The 19,301-nt window shown below is 39.7% G+C and overlaps 1 protein-coding gene across 1 annotated transcript in view; it reads right to left on the bottom strand.

Moving 5' to 3' along the window:
- The window catches only part of LOC141099065 (serine/threonine-protein kinase 38), a 73,214-nt gene that overhangs the window by 38,694 nt on the left and 15,219 nt on the right, over positions 1-19,301 (bottom strand). The window contains exons 4-5 of the mRNA XM_073587102.1: positions 12,973-13,095; positions 12,796-12,879 (exon numbers count right to left, since the gene is read on the bottom strand). Coding sequence (XP_073443203.1) covers positions 12,796-12,879; positions 12,973-13,095 — 207 coding nt within the window. The remainder of the gene's footprint in view (positions 1-12,795; positions 12,880-12,972; positions 13,096-19,301) is intronic.

The following is a 19,301-nucleotide window of genomic DNA, read 5'->3' as shown; positions in this document are numbered from 1 at the left end:
GAGGCAAGGATTATAAGAAGCACCACCATTTTATTAAAAAAAAAAAAAAAAAGTTTTCCTATTTTTCTCCTCAAAATTTAGGGTGCGTCTTATTATTCGAAAAATACGGTATGTTCCTGATGGAAAGCACTTTTCCTGCCAGAAACATCCATGAAACAAAATGTGAGTGTATCCGCACACAGTGCTGCAGTGAACTTTTGTACTTTGAATACAGGCTTTTCCTACAGGGGGAAGGAACATTCTCATGTTATAGTTTGGGATATTGCCGGTGATATTTGTTTAACTCGCCTACGTAGCACCATAAATTACACAGTGCGTCACACACACACACACACACACACACACACACACACACACACACACACACATCAGGGCAGGCAGTGTGGTGGCTCAGTGATTAGTACTGTTGCCTTGCGACACTCTTGTCCTGGGATCGAAACTGCCGGAGTTTGTGCATCTGGCGTGTGTGTGTGGTTTTCCTGTTTTCTGAGGTTTCCTCCCACACTACAAAGCTTTACTGTTTCATTACTTGGCTTTTTAGGAAACTGACCCTTTCTACGTATGTTTAAGATGGGCAAGCTAGATTGTAAACTGGGGCAAAGACTTGCGTGAATGGTGATAAGCTATATTAAGTTCTGGGAATAGGTTTGTGGTATATAACCAGGAAGGAAAAAAAAAAAAAAGGGAGAGAGATATGCCAAAATCTGCCAACAAAAGGTGCATATAATTCATTAACCCTTAACTCCATTTTCTGAGTTTTATTTTTTTTTCCCCATAGATAGCCACAGGGCTGTGGAGTCGGAGTCGGGGTTAGTTTTGGTTGGAGTCGGAGTAGGTAGAAATGTACCGACTCCAGCTTTAAAAAAAAGTATTATTAATATTTCATAATTGAACTTTCATATGAATTTTATAAATGTTACTCAAATATATATGTTCTATCAAACTATGAACAACAGTGATAAGCAGTTCTTCTGGAGATAGAGACATTTCTTACTTCTTGTGTGTCACTTTTCTCCACTGCCCTTATCTAATCTTATACTTGGTTAACCTCATGCTGCCCCAACCCCCCTACTTACAATGTATGAAACTGAAAGTGAAAATGTGTTGCAAATTCTTAGTAGTAAAGCTCCTCCTCTAGACTAGATCATACTAGGTGTGCGTCTTCCAAGCATCTCACAGCTGCCTGCTACTCAGAAGAGGAAGACTGTAAGAAGTATTATCCTTTCAACAAACTTTGCATCAGTTAACTGTGAGTACATGAGGAATAATAACAGTATTACTGACCACTATATCAGTTGTACGACCTGGCAATAATTTTGTACAATTGTTTTTAGGAAAAACAATTGTCATTTGGATTGTGAATGCAGAATTAAAAACCTGAGAATGTCAAAGAAGCATCACATTAAATCAGCTGTATTTGAACATTTCACCATCACTCAAAATAGAAAACATTATGTCTGTCAGTGTATGACAAATGATCCAGACGAAAACAAATGCTGTGAAGCCAAGATGCGTGCCTTTTCAGGCAAAGATAAAAATTCTCCTACCAGAGCTTCTAATCTAAAGAGACATTTACAGCGCTTTCATCCAGAAGTACTGAAAGCAGTGGATGAGAAAGACTGCATCCAAACCAATGAACCAGTGCCCAGCTCTTCCAGCCAAACAAAGGAGCAGAGAACTTTGCAGCCATCAGTTGCAAGATATTTTGTCAGTGACAAAGTTACTGTGACAATGACAGTAGATACATTTAAAAAACAGATCATAGAGCTTGTTGTAAAGGATAGTGTGCCTATTTCATTATTTTCACAACCAGCTTTTATGTGTCTGAATGGGGAAATGGCCCGCAAGCTTGGCGTTTCTCTGGAGAGAGAGAGTATTAGAAAATTAGTAATCGAAGAAGCTTTTAAACAAAAGGAAGAACTTAAAAAAACTCTCAAGGGACGCTTTCTGTTTCTTAAAATGGATGCCTGCACACGTCACAGAGTGAACTATTTTGCCATCAATGTCCGATTTGTTTGTGACAAAAATGAAATAGTTACCAAGACATTGGCAGTAAAAGACACCAAAGCTCATCACACCAGTGAGTTTCTCCAGGTCTTGGTGGAAAAGGTTCTGCAAGACTATGAACTTAAAAAAAGAGCAAGTTCTTTCTGTCGTAACTGACAATGCTTCAAATATGATAAGTACTATTAAGCTAATGAATGAGAGTAATGATGGTGACCAGCAGCTAGAAGAACATTCTGGGTCCACAGACACAGAAATGTTTGAAATAGAGGAACACAGTATTGTAACTGAGGAGCAAACTGAAGTTGCTTCAGATGAACAGCAACATGATAGTTTAGATGATCTTGTTGAAACTGTGTCAATATGTTCTTTCATTCATCACATGCGCTGTGTTGTGCATACGCTACAGCTGGCTATAAGACAGTCTGCAAGAAGGACATGCTGCTGCACTGATTGGCAAGGTGAGAAAATTGGCTACTGTTGCCAGAACCCCTAAAGTTGACTCAATTTTGAAGAGACGTGCTGGAAAAGGGGCAATTATTGATCAAGCCACAAGATGGGGCAGTACTTACTTAATGATTCAGCGCTTGGTTGAACTGAAAACCTTTCTTGTAGACATGGCTAACCCTCAACTGACGCTAAATGAAAGTCAGTGGAATCAGGTGACTGAGCTGGAAAAATTGCTAGAGCACCCATTTACAGTGACTAAAAAATTACAAGCAGAGGACTTAACTCCAGGTATTTTCTTAAAGGAGTGGAAGAACCTGATGTTTCGCCTGTCCCAAAGAGGAGGGTTAATTGCAAGTGGCATTGCTACATCAATGAAACGGAGAGAAGAGCTACTATTACAAAATAACATTCTTTTGGCAGCTGTTTATGTAGACCCAATGCATCGGATTCTTTTAGATGATCAACAGCTAAGTAAAGGAAAAGAAGCTCTGTTTGAAATAGCAGTAAGGATGAAAGGGTTGCAGAACAGTCAGGAGGAACAAGAAGAATTTGGTCGTCCTGCCACATCTTCACCCTCATCATCAACTGATGAAGAATTTAATTTCGAAAAATATTTGGATCACAAGGACCGTGCAAAGCGTTCCCGCATAGAAGAGTCATCCCCATCAAGGAACACAGCCAGTACATTTCAGCAGAATTTTTCATGTGCACTAAAAGAAATTGAGAAATTTGACCGTTCATCAAAAATAACAGTGCAACAAGCGATTCCTCTGTATCCTGACATTGTCAGAGATGTTGCCCGAGTGGTTACTGCTTTGCCACCAACACAAGTTAGTGTAGAGAGGTTGTTCTCTGCTCTCAAAATAATTAGATCAGATTTGAGGGCATCCATGAAGGAGGATCTGACAGAGGCAATACTTTTTCTGAGGACAAATTTATAGATTTCTTCTTATTAACTGCATAAAAGTGTTTATTGCATATTTACTTACAGTTTATAAAAGTTTATAAAAGTTATTTGCTATATTCTAATTGTATTCTAATAAATGTAGTTTTTGCTCTAAGTGGTCTGATTACTTATATGATGGTGAGAAACTGAATAAGCACGATGTTTAATATTTTACAACAGTAAATTTGTTGTTATGAATTGGCCATTTATGAAGGAGTCGGAGTCGGAGGCGGAGTCGGAGCCTGATAAAATCCAGGAGTCGGAGTCGCAACTGTGGCTTACCGACTCCACAGCCCTGGATAGCCATTTGAGGACTTGTTTTGCGGTACGCGTTGCACTTTTGAATGACATCATGCATGTTATTATATCATGCATTGGAAAGTGGGAAGAAAAAATCCAAGTGTAATGAAATAACAGATAAAAAAGAAAAGAAAGCAATTCTGCCATTTGTTTTGTATTTTTTTTTCTTTTTTATTTACTGCGTTTATTTTACAGTAAAAAATTACTTGGCAATACGATTCTCCCTTTAAGAGGTTAAAAAAAATCTGAAATTTGTAAACAAAAAAATAAATAAAAAAATTGTATTGTCATTTTCGAGAGCCATAAAAGTTTTCATTTTTGGGACATGGAGCTATGCAAGGGCTTGTTTTTTGTGCCCCAAACCATTATTTTTATTGATATCAATTTGGGGTAGATAATGTTTTGATCACCTTTTATTAAATTTTGTGCTGTTGTGACGGTCGAAGCCGCAATTCTGGCATTTTTATATTTTTTGTCATTGTGCCGTTAAAGGCTATGTGCACACGTTGCGGATTCCGCTGCGTTTTTTTCCGCGCGGAAACACAGGTAAAACCGCAGGTAAAGTGACCTGCGGTTTTGCCCTGCGGTTTCACACCTCTACTATGGTAGAGGTATGAAACCGCACAAACAATTGACATGCTGCGGTTTGTAAACCGTGGAAAAAACCGCACCGTCAGCACAGCGTTTTTGAAACCCCATAGGGTTTCATTGTACTGTACTTGATCAGCGGAACTGCTGCGTTTCCGCAGGGGCAAAACCGCTGCGGAAACGCAGCACAAACCGCACCGTGTGCACACAGCCTTACTGATCAGATTAATTTTATATTTTGATAAAACTAACTATTCCGAACGCAGTGATGCCAAATGTGTGTGGTTTTAATTTCTTAATATATAAAATGCTGGAAAAGTGTGTGGGAGCAGTGAAACTGAACTTTTATATTCTTTTTAAACTTATTATTTTTTCACTGTATTTCATAGAATCATATGTTACAGTTGGAAGGGACCTCCAGGGTTATCGTGTCCAACCCCCTGCTCAAACCAGGATTCACTAAACCATCTCAGACAGATGTCTGTACAGCCTCTGTCTGAAGACTTCCACTGAAGGAGAACTCACCATCTCTTGCGGCAGCCTGTTTCATTCATTGATCACTCTGTCAAAAAGTATTTTCTAATATCTAATCTGTGTCTCCTCCCATTCAGTTTCATCCCATTGCTTCTAGTCTTTCCTTGTGCAAATGAGAATAAAGATGATCCTTTTACAATGTGACAGCCCTTGAGATATTTGTAGACAGCTATTAAGTCTCCTCTCAGTCTTCTTTTTTGCAAGCTAAATATTCCCAAATCCTGCAACCATTCCTCATAGGACATGGTTTGCAGACCAGTGACCATTCTGGTCGCTCTTCTCTGAACTTGCTCCAGTTTGTTGATGTCTTTTTTAAAATTTGGTGCCCAAAACTGGACACAATATTCCAGATGATGTCTGACCAAAGAGGAGTATAGGACAATAATGACTTCACGTGATCAAGACTGTATGCTTCTGTTAATACATCCCAGAATTGCATTTTCCTTTTTTGCTGCTGCATCACACTGTTGACTCATGTGCAGTCTGTGATCTTAGTATACCCAAGTCTTTTTTCACATGTGCTGTTGCTTAGCCCTATTCCTCCCATTCTGCATATGCTTTTTTTCATTTTTATTGCCCAGATGTAGTACTTTGCATTTTCCCCTGTACCATTCCGTTAGTTGCTGCTCACGGTTATTTATATCTTTTTGAATCCTCTCTCTCTAGCATTAGTGATCCCTCCTAGCTTTGAGTCATCAGGAAATTATCAGTTTACCATCAATTCCTTCATCTAAATCATTGATAAAGATGTTGAACGATACAGGGCCCAGGAAAGAGCCCTGTGGTACCCCATTTGAGACATTTTTCCAACCTGATGTGCAGCCATTTACGACCAATCTTTGGGTCCGATCACTAAGCCAGTTATGAATCCATCTTACAGTTTCCTTGTCCATTCCATACTTATTCATTTTTTCAATAAGGATTGCGTGAGATACTTTGTCAAATGCTTTGCTGAAGTCAAGATGTACTATTATCTACAGCATTTCCCTGATCCACCCAGTCAGAGATTCTGTCATAGAAGGAAATTAAGTTAGTCTGACACGACTTATTAGTTACAAACTCATGCCGACTCTGTTTAATCACTTCATTCTTATCCAGGTACGTACATACATGTACAATAATTTGTTCAAAGATCTTTCCTGGTATAGAAGTCAGACTCACCGGCCTATAGTTGCCTGGGTTCACCTTCCTCCCCTTTTTGAAGATATAAACATTTGCTCTTCTACAGTCTTCTTGGACTTCTCTTGTTCTCCAAGAATTTTCAAAGATTATGGAGAGTGGTTCAAAAATTTCTTCTGCTATCTCGTTCAGTACTCTGGGGTGTAATTCATCTGGACCTGGAGACTTGAATTCATTTGTGTTAGCTAAGCGATTCCTATCTTTCTGTTTATAGATATATTCCTTTCTGAGAGAAAATAGATGCAAAATAGGAATTTAAAAGTGAGGCCTTCTGAACATCCTGTCTTATTATTTTCATCCTGTAAAAATCCTATAGAGTCTTTGGCTTTTCTTTTACTTTTGACATATCCCCCACATCCTTTTTTAATGCTTTTGAGGTCTCTTGCAAGCCTTAATTCATTGTCCGCTTTAGGTAATCAGTTTCTGCAGACAGCATTATATTCTTCTTTAGATAAGACTCCCTCTTTCAATTTAATAAACATTTTTCTTCCTTTTTAGCATGCATTTAAGTTCTGTGTTCATCCATCCTGGTTTCCTTAAATGCTTCCTATTCTTCCCACTTTTTCAAGATTTCCTATCCTTCCTGGACATTTTTGTCCTTAAGGATATCCAGCCATTGGATCCCTCTGATTTCATCTGAGTCCCTTAAAAATCTGCCTTTCTGAAATCTAAACTTGACGTCTGAATCTTCACAGGTCTTCCTCTTCTAGTTATCCAAAATGGCATGGTCGCTACCTCCTAGGGTCCCAGCCACTCTTACCTCCTCAACCATTTCCTCCGTTTATAAGGATTAGATCCAAGGTAGCAGATCCCCTTGTTTTCTCCCCTACCACTGGAAGATCAAGTTGTCAGCAAGAGAGGATAAGAATTTGCTTGATCTGTTAGTTTTGCCTGAGAGAGATTCCCAACAAAGGTCTGGATAGCTGAAATCTCCCATGACAACTATGTCATATTTTTGGAGAACTTGGCCATTTGATGCATAAAGACTTAATCCATATCTTCACCTTGCACAGGTGGCCTGTAGTAGATGCCTACAATGGTGTCCTTTCCGCTGTGCTCTCCTAATATTCTTGCCCAAACAGTTTCCACAGAACTCCCGTCTCTAAGGGTATGTGCACACGGTGCGGATTCTGCTGCGGATCCAGTGTGTTTCTGCAGCAGATTTAGGGGCGTTGTACAGTACCATTGTTTTCAATGGTAAACTGGAAAAACGCTGTGCACATGCTGCCGATTTTTCCGTGCGGTTTTGCTGTGGTTTACAATCCGCAGCGTGTCAATTCTTTTGTGCAGAAACGTTGCAGTTTCACACCTCATCCATTATGAGGTGTAAAACCACAGGGGAAAAACCGCAGGACTTTAGTCATGCGGATTTATCTGCGGTTTTTACTACAAAATCCGCAGAGCCAAAAAACTCCGTGTGCACATACCCTGAAGCTTCAATCTCTGCGCAGATATGCACTTTTCTAACATACAATGCGACACCTCCTCCTCGTTTATCAAGTCTGTTTCTTGCAAATAAGTTGTATCCTTCTAGCCTTGTATTCCAATCATGTGTATTGTCCCACCAAGTTTCAGTGATTCCAATGACAGATTTCTTTTCCTGAATTAGTAATTCCAATTCTCCTTGTTTGTTGCCCATGCTTTGTGCATTCGTATAGAAACATTTTAGTTTGTGATTGGTTTCTCTTTCTCCAATATTTTGATTATTTAGATTCTTTGTTCTTCCTTTCCACTTCTAATAGCAGAGTTCTCAATAGCATTTGTCAGGTGTATGGCTTTTTCTGGTCTTTTGCTTCCCTTCCCACGTTGTTCTAGTTTAAAGCTCTCCTGATGAGTGTAGCAAGGCGACTTCCAAATACATGTTTTCCAGTCTTCGTAAGGTGCACCCCATCTCTAGCAAGAAGTCCATCGTATAGGTAATTCACTCCGTGATCCAGAAATCCAAATCCTTGCTGACGGCACCATCGACGTAGCCAGTTGTTCACCTGCAGAATCTTATTCCACCTCCTTGTTCCATGGCCATCCATTGGAAGAATGGAATAGAAGACCACCTGCGCTCCCAGTTCCTTCACTTTCTTACCTAAGCTTTAAGAGTCACTGCTGATGGTTTCCAGGTCGTTTCTTGCGGTGTCATTTGTCCCCACATGTAGTAGCAGGAATGGGTAGTCATCTATAGGTCTGAAGAGTCCTGATATCCTGTCAGACACATCTTTAATTTTTGCACCTGGAAGACAGCACATTTCTCTTGAGGTTCTATCCGGTCAGCAGATAGCCGCCTCTGTTCCTCTCAACAGGGAATCCCCCATGACCACCACTCTTCGTTTCTTCTTCATAACATTTTTTTCTTTCTCCATCCAGGAGGACTCTGAGGGCATACAAGGTTGCTGCTTGTGGGCAGTCTTATCTTGATGTATTTCTTCGTTTTCCTGCGTGAGAGCCTGGTACTGGTTCCTGAGAAGTATGGGTGCTGACTGCCTCCTGATCCTCCTGCCTCTCTGGGTCACATGCTTCCATTCCTCTGTTTCTTCAGGAGCACTTCGAATTTCTTCTCTTTCTGTAACATGAAGAGATAATTCTGCTCCTTCTAAGAACTCTTCACCTTCCTGTAAGACTCTTAAGGGGATTTGAACTCGTAAGCATCAGAACGCTTGTGCTATATACAATAATGCCACAGTATTGCTGTATATAGCAAAACAAACATGATCTCCCAAGAACACCAGCCATGGACTTGACTTTCCCAGGGGTGCTGCCATGACAGACACAGAGGTCTTCAGCAGACCCCTGGTCATCATGACAACCCATCAGTGCCCTGCGATCACATCACAAACATAGAATGATGCGACCCCCTGCCTGCGTGCTGTATATGCCATTGTCATATGATGGTAAGAGGTTGAAGGGCCTCTGTCCCCAGGTTTTTGCCACCTAATCTAAGAGCAGCATAACATAGAGACGATCCTGATTCCAGCAATGTGTCACATACTGGGCTGCTTGCTATTTTATCAGCAGGAAATCATTAGAGGACTAGTGAACTTGCTGCCATATAGTCCTCCATAGTCATGAGCTCTGTATAACCACACCACCACTAATGATTGGCAGCTTTCTGGCTATGCACAGCGTAGACAGAAATCTGCCAATCAGTAGTGTGGGCGGGGTTATACAGAGCGAAGAACTGGTAGATATGCAGCAGGTGAAGCAGGAATTTCATCAAAACAGCAGCAAGATGCCCAGTAAGTGAAAATATTGCTGGGATCATGGTCTGTTTCTACATTATGCTGATCTCAGGTAGGGAAGCAAAAATCTGGTGATAAATTGCCTTTAAAAATATTTATTTAAATATAAGATGCAGTACTGCAATGCATAGGGCAGAAGAGAAGGCGCCCTAAATCTAAGTGCTGTGACCCAGGTTACTCCCTAAGCTAGAGTGCATTTTACATAATAAACGGCAGTGTATTGTGGAACAGACGGTTAAGTCATCGTACGTTACACTGCTACGCCCTTTTTACCACTTCCTCTTAGCTTCCAGCACATCTGTCACTTTCAGTGAGGACAAGAATGTCGTCTTTTACTTGGGGGACTCAGGCATCTTTATGAAAGGGGTTTACCATGTTGTGGACAACCCCTTTAAAAAGAATAATGCCTGTAAACATTATAGAAGAGGTCCGTGGTGAGGTCGTCCACTGGGTCACATCTGAAAATCAATGCTGCATTTGCTAATAAGTACTGTAAATGGTGCTGTGGCCCGAAGGACCCCCTATTATAACAGCTATGGGTTTAGCAGTCAAATGGGCATTCATTAGTGGAGATGAGCGGATCTGACGGGAGTTGAAGTCAACAAATCGCGCAGCTCTTACAGGGACATTCAATTTCCAACAAATTTATTCTCTGTTTAATTGAATGTCTATAATTATGATTTGGGGTTTGGACAGAAATGTAAACTGTAGAAAGCAACTTATACCGTACACCCCCATATGGTTCTTATTACTGCCACTGCATCTTCACACTAGGCCTGGACGGACGTCTCATCCAAGAGTGCATGTCGCAAGTTCACAGCACACTTCATGGCGTCACAGTTACAACGAGCCAGCGCAGATGGCCCAGGCAGTTTCTGTACATGCGTATTGTATGGTCGCCCTGAGTCTAGTCACGGCACAGTGTGCATATGCAAAGTGTAGCAGCGGTAAGAAGATGCATCGAAGAACCGTACAGGGGGACAGCAAGCTGCAGAGGTGGCCGGAAAGGTGAATTTAAAGAAAAACAAAACAAAAAAAAAAAAAAAAAAAAGAACAAAATTTTGAGGTCCCTGTACTTGTCAGCAAAGTGACAGATAACCTTTCATCAGTTCGTGCCGATTTTGGGCAAAAAGAATTCTGGAGAATAAGGGTTTCTGTAAAATTTGAGTAGAATTCAATTCCATTCGAATAAATGGGCTCAACATTAGTCATTAGCTCCATCACTTAGAAGACTACTAGCAGTTAGGTAGACAACCCTTTTAAAACTCCAGGTAAGATATCGGTACAGTGACTGCTGGCGATCCTAAACAATATAGAAAGCCACGTTCCAAAATTGTATAAAACATCTAAAGATTTTCTTTGGGCAAGTGTCCTGTAAGTCCCCATAATTTGCAATGGGGTGATAACTACGACTATTCTTTTTTATGAAGTGGGGTGTGGGAGTAGGAACATTTACGGACGTCGCTCTTCAGAAAACAGGTCACACCAAAGTTATTCAGAATGTCATTTCAGATACTAGACTATTGCCCCAGAAATATGAATGTTATGTTGCATTTGGTTGAGTTTGTTGTTGGTAAATAGTTATTTTGTCCATTCACTGCTTTATTATTCCAATATAAGTTGGAATATAGATATTGCAGTATTAGACATACATTTATATGGTGGGATAGGCTTTGTAAGGTGGAAAGGAGTGCAGGCAGTGAATGCGAGATTCTCTCCAATCACTTTGATGGGAGTTCCAATAATGTCAAACTAGGCATCCTAAGCAATTTTCAGAACTCCCATAGAAGTAAATGAAGAAAACAATGCATGTATGGTCACCTCTCCACCACTTTGGTGCAATAAAGTGACATCCTGGAAAGAAGTGTGGGTGCCAGAGTGAGCCCAGCATGTACCAGACATTTATGGCATAATCCATTGCTCAAGATGGGTATACCTCTCTAGTCCAGTAATCCAGATCTGTTGTGTAAGGACTAAGGCTATGTGCACATGTATGCAGAAAATTTCTGCATAAAAACCGAACTCCTTCCCAGAAACGGCGAGTTTTTTTTCTGCGCGTTTTTTTCTTTTCCTTCTTTTTTTTTTTAGCGCAGCCCCAGACACATAGAAATAGCCAGAAATGCGGAAAAATCCGCGAAATTATTGAGCATGCTGCGTTTTTTACCGCAAAGCTTTTTTTTGGCAGAAAAAAACGCATCAATATGCACAAAAAGTGCAAAATGCATTAAAATGAATGGGAAGCTTCTTTTAAGCGTTTAAGTGGATTTTTTGGCAAATCCACCAAAAAAACGGTGTGTGTGAACACAGCTTAACAGAGAAAACAATTAGTGTTTGCTGCAGTACTCACCATAATGGATTACAGCCTATGGAAATACAGAACTGTGAACATTACCTGGATTTTCAGTATGGAATAATTAAGCGGATAGTAAAGTGCCAGGAACATGGATGACAAACTATTACTGCAACCGAACAGCAAATAAACTATTATAGAATGTTGGACGTCACAATCAGTCCTACAAACTGAATCCTTTACCTTTTTCAATAAATCATAAAAAGGGGCAGATTTACTAGAACCATCTAACTTCAAGATGGTTAAGATTAAATATACAACTTAGACTCACAGCACATTACGGAGCAATAGGGTCAACATTACCCAAAGGTGAAGTGCACGTCATATCCAAGGAGTCCTACTAGGAACACGTCCAAATACCAAAGCACCTCACAAGTTGGTGAATTTGCTTCACATTTATTCTGCCTCCAGTTGCGACATTTCGATCAAAAGATCTTTAGAGACCTCTTGCTTGATAAAGATCTCTTTAATTTATGCTACATAGTCATAAAAGGAGTTCCATTTATCACAGTGGCTCATGCTGGACAATATATTGTAGTGATTCAATTGGTTTATTTTGCATCAATAATTTCCCCATTGTGGAACAATTTACTTGTGCACTTCTGCAAATGCCCCTTTCCACTAGGTCATATCCACATGCTGAGAGTGTCAAGATAAGAGGAGTCTAAGTTCACGCAGTGCGTTTTTTATGCGAATTTTCAGCTGCGTTTCACAGTACCAGCAAAGTCTAATAGACTTCAGAAATCTCAGGCACACACCTTGGTTTTTTTCCTGACTGTTTTGCCAAAAAGCTGCGTTTTTGCAAAATGCAGCAGGTCACTTCTTTCAGCGTTTTTTTACCCATATTGGTTCAGTAGTGTAGACCTGAAGCCAACCTAAAATCTGCGGGTTGACCAGAAGAGGGTGCTAAACACTGGGGATTCCCTCACAATTAAGGATGAGCGGACCCTTGGATGTTCGGGTTTGTCGGCCCCCCTATTTTTAATAACCAGCTAAGGGGCTGATATTGAAATGCTGGGGGAAGGTCCATGGATACTGGCCCCTTTCTAGTCTAACTAGACCAGCCTTCAGCCGCCCCAAATAGATGAGCAAATTCTGGCACTTAGCCCCCGCTCTTCCCTATTGCACTGGTGCGGTGGCAATTGGGGTAATAGTTTTTGTGGTTGATGTCAGCTGTGTAATGTGAGTTACATACACACAAAGCATTGGCTTACCTGTTCTTTCTCCAGCATATCAGATTTCCTCAAAATCTTCATTGCATAGACATGACCTGTGTCTTTCTTCTGAACCAGTCTGACCTAGAAAAAAAAATTATATTTAAATTTATCTTCTCTACTCAGATTTGTGGGTCACTTTATTATGGGTGCATACAATAATGCATTTGGTCTTACCTCTCCAAAAGCTCCTCTTCCTATCACTTTCAAGGACTCAAAATCCTCTAATCCCAAACGTGTTCTTTTCAGTCGTAGAAACTCTGTTTCTTTTCGCGCGTGTGCCGACCGTCTCATCTTTTTCTAGATTTGCATGCAATGAAAAATATATATTAGCTTGTGATTAGCTTGTAATTTCCTAGATCTACTGACTACAAAACAGTCTATCCTGGTCACTGCTTCAAAACATCAGATAAAAGATTTCAGAAGACCAAATTAAATTGTATGCAGCACTGAAGGAGATATTTATTTTATTTTTTTCCTTAGCGGTTATCAGTTTCTAGGAACACGCCCCTATTTGTTTCAACACGCCCACAGAGCACTTCCAGCCTGATTTGTATATGGTTTCTGTGCCTGATTTCTCACACTTTGGGCTCCTTCAGATGTCCATGATCATCATTCTGATCTCAGATCGCAATGCGCAACAGCCTCATAGAGATATATGGAAATGGTCATGATTGGTGGGGGGTGTTAGTCCGTGCACTGCGATCCAAGGTGGTACTGATGATGTTCGCGGACCTCTGAAGAAGCCCTAACTTACACATTGGATTTCTATCATTTTTATCGGGGGATAAGTCCCTGCACAGCCACACTCCACTTCCATATGTTGAAACGTGCTGATAGAAGTGATGAACAAGCACTTGCGTTACTCAAGTTTGCAGAGGATGCTCCGGTATACACGGGATAGCGCGGGTGGTCGAGTGAGATGTTCGCGTCCCCATGTTTTGTGGCTGTTGGGCTATCCCTGCATGTTTAGTGGCTATCTAACAGCCGCGAGGCTTTGATCATCTCACTCGTGCACCCACGCTACCCTCTGTGTACCCAAGCACCCTCGGCAAACTCTAATAACGAGCACTTGCACTCATCACTAGCGGACAGGTTTCATTTTAAGTCAGCATCGTAGGTCAATTTCCATTTTGATTTTTTTTCCAGCGTGTTGAGGAGATCTGGTAATACCCTAATATGTTAAATCACTTATAAAATTGCCTCCATAATCAAAAAATAAATACCATAACTATTGATATAAATCACAATATCCTACTGAAAAATAAATCAGAATAAAGGACCAATTGGTATAAATAGCAAAAATTTTTTTATTCATAAAGAATTAAAACAGTACAAATAGAGAGATGCACATATCAATAAAGGGACGTTATAAGCCCATTTTATTCCATACACCAAACACTGAATAAATACACCATTATGAAAATAGTAATAAATAATGGATGAACAATAGCTGCAAAATCCCTTATTCTATAAAAACATACACAATAATGTAAACATCCACAAAAGTGTGCAAGCTGTGGAATTTGTAATGTATCTATAAATTAGTGCAATAAGGATTCTGATTAAAATGGAAGCTCTCAGACCTATGTAGCCACTGCAAATTGCCGAAAACCGCAAGGGGTCTAAACTACGGCGATGCCCATGGATTAGATCTGAGCCAAAGTGCTAGCCATCCCCATGGCAGTATCACCCTTTGTTGGCGGCATGAAATCCGCTCTCACAATGAAACCCATGCAACGGCATAATGGCAGTGGTCATATAACACAGAAACAATTTATATAATAGAGCAAAGCAGCCATTACCAATGATGGATATGGAGTCTCCTCAGGCGTCCCTCTGCCCCGACGCGCGTTTCGCCTTTGCTTCAACGGGAGGCATGACTTAGGAGGGGAAATCCCCGTTTAAATAATCCTCGGCCCAGCTGCAATCAATTACCTGACTGGAATAACCATGGCGCATGCCCATTACTGGAATATCAATAGCGCATGCCCAGAAAAAGTACTCAAAACCATGAAAAATAAATCATAATATCACTTGAGGTAGATCACCAGATCTTAAAAAACAATATTAAATTTCTTAAATATAAGCGCTACAAAAATAATATTTATAAGAATAGAATAGATAATCTTAATATATAGATCACTAGTGTATCAGCATATTGAAGCGCTATTTTAATACAAGTATGAAGATCTGTGATATACTACTAAAGCCCTATGTCTACACATATAGGACCAAAATACTGATGTAAACTAATATTCATTCAAAATTTCATGATAAAGATAATAATTGGAGCACTGACCATGGTGAGCATGAAAAAAAAAAAAAGGAAATAAAGAGTAAAAAATGAATGGCAAAGAAGTCACCCTGAGTCCATGAAGTGAAAACGGCGCATGAGGGAGTTGAACTTGGTTCACTACTATCAAATAAGAGAAGTGTTTGTGTGCTCCTATGTCGTTCGCCACCAGTCATCATCAGATGACCCTGGACAGCGAAACGCACATAATGTGAGCATCACACTCTTCTCTGGTGAATCAAGACCCACTCATGCGCACTCACAAGAATGTATGTAAAATAGGGTACTTCAAAGGCACTCACCATACTAATAATAGATATGACAAATACACAATAATGAAAATGTCATATGTAAAAAAATGACACTAATAATGCTATATTCCAACTGTGAACAAGACCATAATAATGAGGATTATAACACGAGGAAAAAACATAAGAAATGGAGGCATCTTCAAATCTTGAGTCTTCAATAAATGCCCATAAATCTTCTTTTCCATTTAAACACTGGAGGAATCAAACACGAAAACCAATGTTCTGTAACTAAAAAAACAAAATGTTAATGTCACTCTATAAAAACTTACCCACCCTAAAAAGTCCACAACCCATGGAAAAAGACAGGAATATGATAATGAATAATAAAGCTACAAAAAAGCACCGAAACCGAAGTTTTCATTGAGTCCTTGAGGAGTTAAGGTGCCCAATCGAAATATCCACTGGCACTCTTTTTTGGCTAATCTTTTACCAACATCTCCTCCTCTAAGACCCAAATTAATATGATCAATACCCTTGACTTGGAGTAACCTAGAATTGCTATGATGGAAATTTTTAAAATGCCTAGGTAATGTTTTCAACAAAGCAGCATCTTCAATCTTTTTGGCTTTGTCAATGTCGAGGCAGTGTTCCCGAACTCGAATCTTGAGCTCCCTACTAGTCATCCCAATATAGATTTTCTGGCATGGACAAGTGGCATAGTAGATCACTCCCTTCGTAGAGCATGTAATGTAAGTTCTAATATCAAAGCATCTGGATTGGTCAAAATTCTGGAACTTACTACTTTTTTTCATGTTGGCACATGCCTTGCACATACCACAGGGAAAAAATCCCATACGCTCCATATTCCTCTCCCTCTCTTTCCGTTGAGGATCATATTGGCTATGTGTCAAAATGTCTCGCAAATTTGGAGCCCTTTTTGCCACAAATGAGGGACCTGATGGTAAAATTTCCCTCAACACAGGATCGGTCAAGAGGATTTGCCAATGTCTCTGTACTATATTTTTAACCTCAAACCATTTATTATTGAAGTTTGAAATAAATCTTACCTGCTGGTCCTTGTTTACAATCCTAGGAGGAATCACATTCTTATGTAAAAGTTGTTCTCTGGGGACACTTTTTGCCCTCATATATCCTCTCTGAATAGACTTCCGATTGTATCCTCTATTTTGAAATCGTTTCCTGAGGATAGAGGACTGTTCTTCAAAAAGACCTTCATCAGAACAAATTCTCTTAATACGCAAAAATTGTCCAATGGGTATCCCATCTATAGTGGATTTTAGATGTGCCGATGAAGCATGGAGCAAGGAATTTGTTGCCGTGGGTTTACGATATACTGTGGTTGATAGCCGACCATCAGATAGAACTGTAATGGACAGATCCAAAAATTCAATTTTCCGTCCATAATGATACGTCAACCTGATATTTTGGTTATTGTTGTTAAGTGTATTCATTAAACACCTCAATTCCTCACCTGATCCCTCATAAATAAACAGGATATCATCTATGTAACGGATCCAATTATGGATCCGTTCCATACCCACTACTTCGCTATCTTGAAAAATATGTCTTTCCCAAGCTCCCATAAACAGGTTCGCATATGAGGGGGCGCAAGCCGCCCCCATAGCTGTACCTTGCTTTTGAAGAAAAATTTTTCCATTAAAGGAAAATGCGTTATGAGTTAATACATATTTCAATAAAGCAAGAACAAAGTTGGCCATATCATGATCTACGTTACTGTTTAAGAGGAATTTACCAACAGCATTAAGTCCATCTTGATGGCGAATCGATGTATATAAAGCCTCAACGTCTGCTGTAACAAGGATCATGTTGTCAGTTAATTGAATATTTTCTAAATGTCCAAGTGCAGCTGTGGTATCCTTAATATATGAGGGTAGCTGAGTCACTAAAGGTTTCAAAAAATGATCTATCACATTACATATGATCTCACAGAGACCCTCATTGGCTGCCACTATAGGTCTTCCCGGTGGATCCTGGGAATTTTTATGGACCTTTGGTATCAGATAGAACGTTGCTAACCTAGGACTGAGTTTTTGATGGATTTCTAATAATTTCTTAGGGACAATGTGGTTTTCAACTGCGGCCTCCAAAATATCAATCAGTTCCAGTTTAAATTGTCCCATAGGATTATAAGTAAGTAGCCTATACTCCTGAGTATTGTTTAACAATTTATTGGCTTGAGCCTCATACATGGAGTTCGGCCATATTACTATGTTACCTCCCTTGTCGGCCACCTTGAAAACCACATCGTCCCATTCCTTAAGTTCTCTATAAGCATTCCTCTCCTGCATGGACAAATTGTTATGGCCAAACTTACTAGTTTTCTTTAATTTATCGATTTCAGATGACACAATCTTTGTGAACGTATCAACTGCCGGTACTAATGTTAAAGAGGGAAATTTTGTAGATTTATTAATTAATTTCACGGGGAAATTACTTACATTTGATGTATTCTCATCAATCAGAGACTCAAGAATCTCAAGAGCTTCATTTTCCTCCCTACTAGAGAAGTCACCACCACTTTCTTTTTTATGATGTAACCTCTTCAAAACCAGTTTTCTGGAGAAGAGATGCAAGTCCTTTATTGCCGTGAACGTGTCTAAATCAGATGAAGGGGAAAACGTTAGCCCTCTCTGTAGCACCCTAATTTGTGCATCTGTTAACATATGACTAGACAAATTAATAACCTCAACAGTATCACTCACTTGATTTTTAGGGGTAGCACTTTTTTTATGATGCTGTCGAGTCCTCGGTTTATAATTGGCTTCAAAAGTACTACTTCCCACATCACTAATAGAGGAATTGGATGTGGATAAATCCCTAAGCAAATTCCTAGGGATAGGATCTTTTTTCTTCGGCATTTGCCATTTGAAAATTCTCTTAGACTCAAAGTCAGCCCAATCCCTTTCATACTTCTTCTGTTTATTTAAACTAATGTGATTCTCCCATTTTTCAATGTCTTTATCAAGTTTCGTAACAAATTCCTGAAATTCCTCTTTTCTCATATCATGTAATAAGATTTTTTGAAGATCCTCAACTTCAAACTTCAATAATAAATGGTTTGAGGTTAAAAATATAGTACAGAGACATTGGCAAATCCTCTTGACCGATCCTGTGTTGAGGGAAATTTTACCATCAGGTCCCTCATTTGTGGCAAAAAGGGCTCCAAATTTGCGAGACATTTTGACACATAGCCAATATGATCCTCAACGGAAAGAGAGGGAGAGGAATATGGAGCGTATGGGATTTTTTCCCTGTGGTATGTGCAAGGCATGTGCCAACATGAAAAAAAGTAGTAAGTTCCAGAATTTTGACCAATCCAGATGCTTTGATATTAGAACTTACATTACATGCTCTACGAAGGGAGTGATCTACTATGCCACTTGTCCATGCCAGAAAATCTATATTGGGATGACTAGTAGGGAGCTCAAGATTCGAGTTCGGGAACACTGCCTCGACATTGACAAAGCCAAAAAGATTGAAGATGCTGCTTTGTTGAAAACATTACCTAGGCATTTTAAAAATTTCCATCATAGCAATTCTAGGTTACTCCAAGTCAAGGGTATTGATCATATTAATTTGGGTCTTAGAGGAGGAGATGTTGGTAAAAGATTAGCCAAAAAAGAGTGCCAGTGGATATTTCGATTGGGCACCTTAACTCCTCAAGGACTCAATGAAAACTTCGGTTTCGGTGCTTTTTTGTAGCTTTATTATTCATTATCATATTCCTGTCTTTTTCCATGGGTTGTGGACTTTTTAGGGTGGGTAAGTTTTTATAGAGTGACATTAACATTTTGTTTTTTTAGTTACAGAACATTGGTTTTCGTGTTTGATTCCTCCAGTGTTTAAATGGAAAAGAAGATTTATGGGCATTTATTGAAGACTCAAGATTTGAAGATGCCTCCATTTCTTATGTTTTT

This window comes from Dendrobates tinctorius, unplaced genomic scaffold (genome assembly GCF_039654945.1).
Source record: "Dendrobates tinctorius isolate UK_male_01 unplaced genomic scaffold, ASM3965494v1 ptg000098l, whole genome shotgun sequence".
Lineage (NCBI taxonomy): Eukaryota > Metazoa > Chordata > Amphibia > Anura > Dendrobatidae > Dendrobates > Dendrobates tinctorius.
This window is presented reverse-complemented; position numbering and strand designations above follow the sequence as displayed.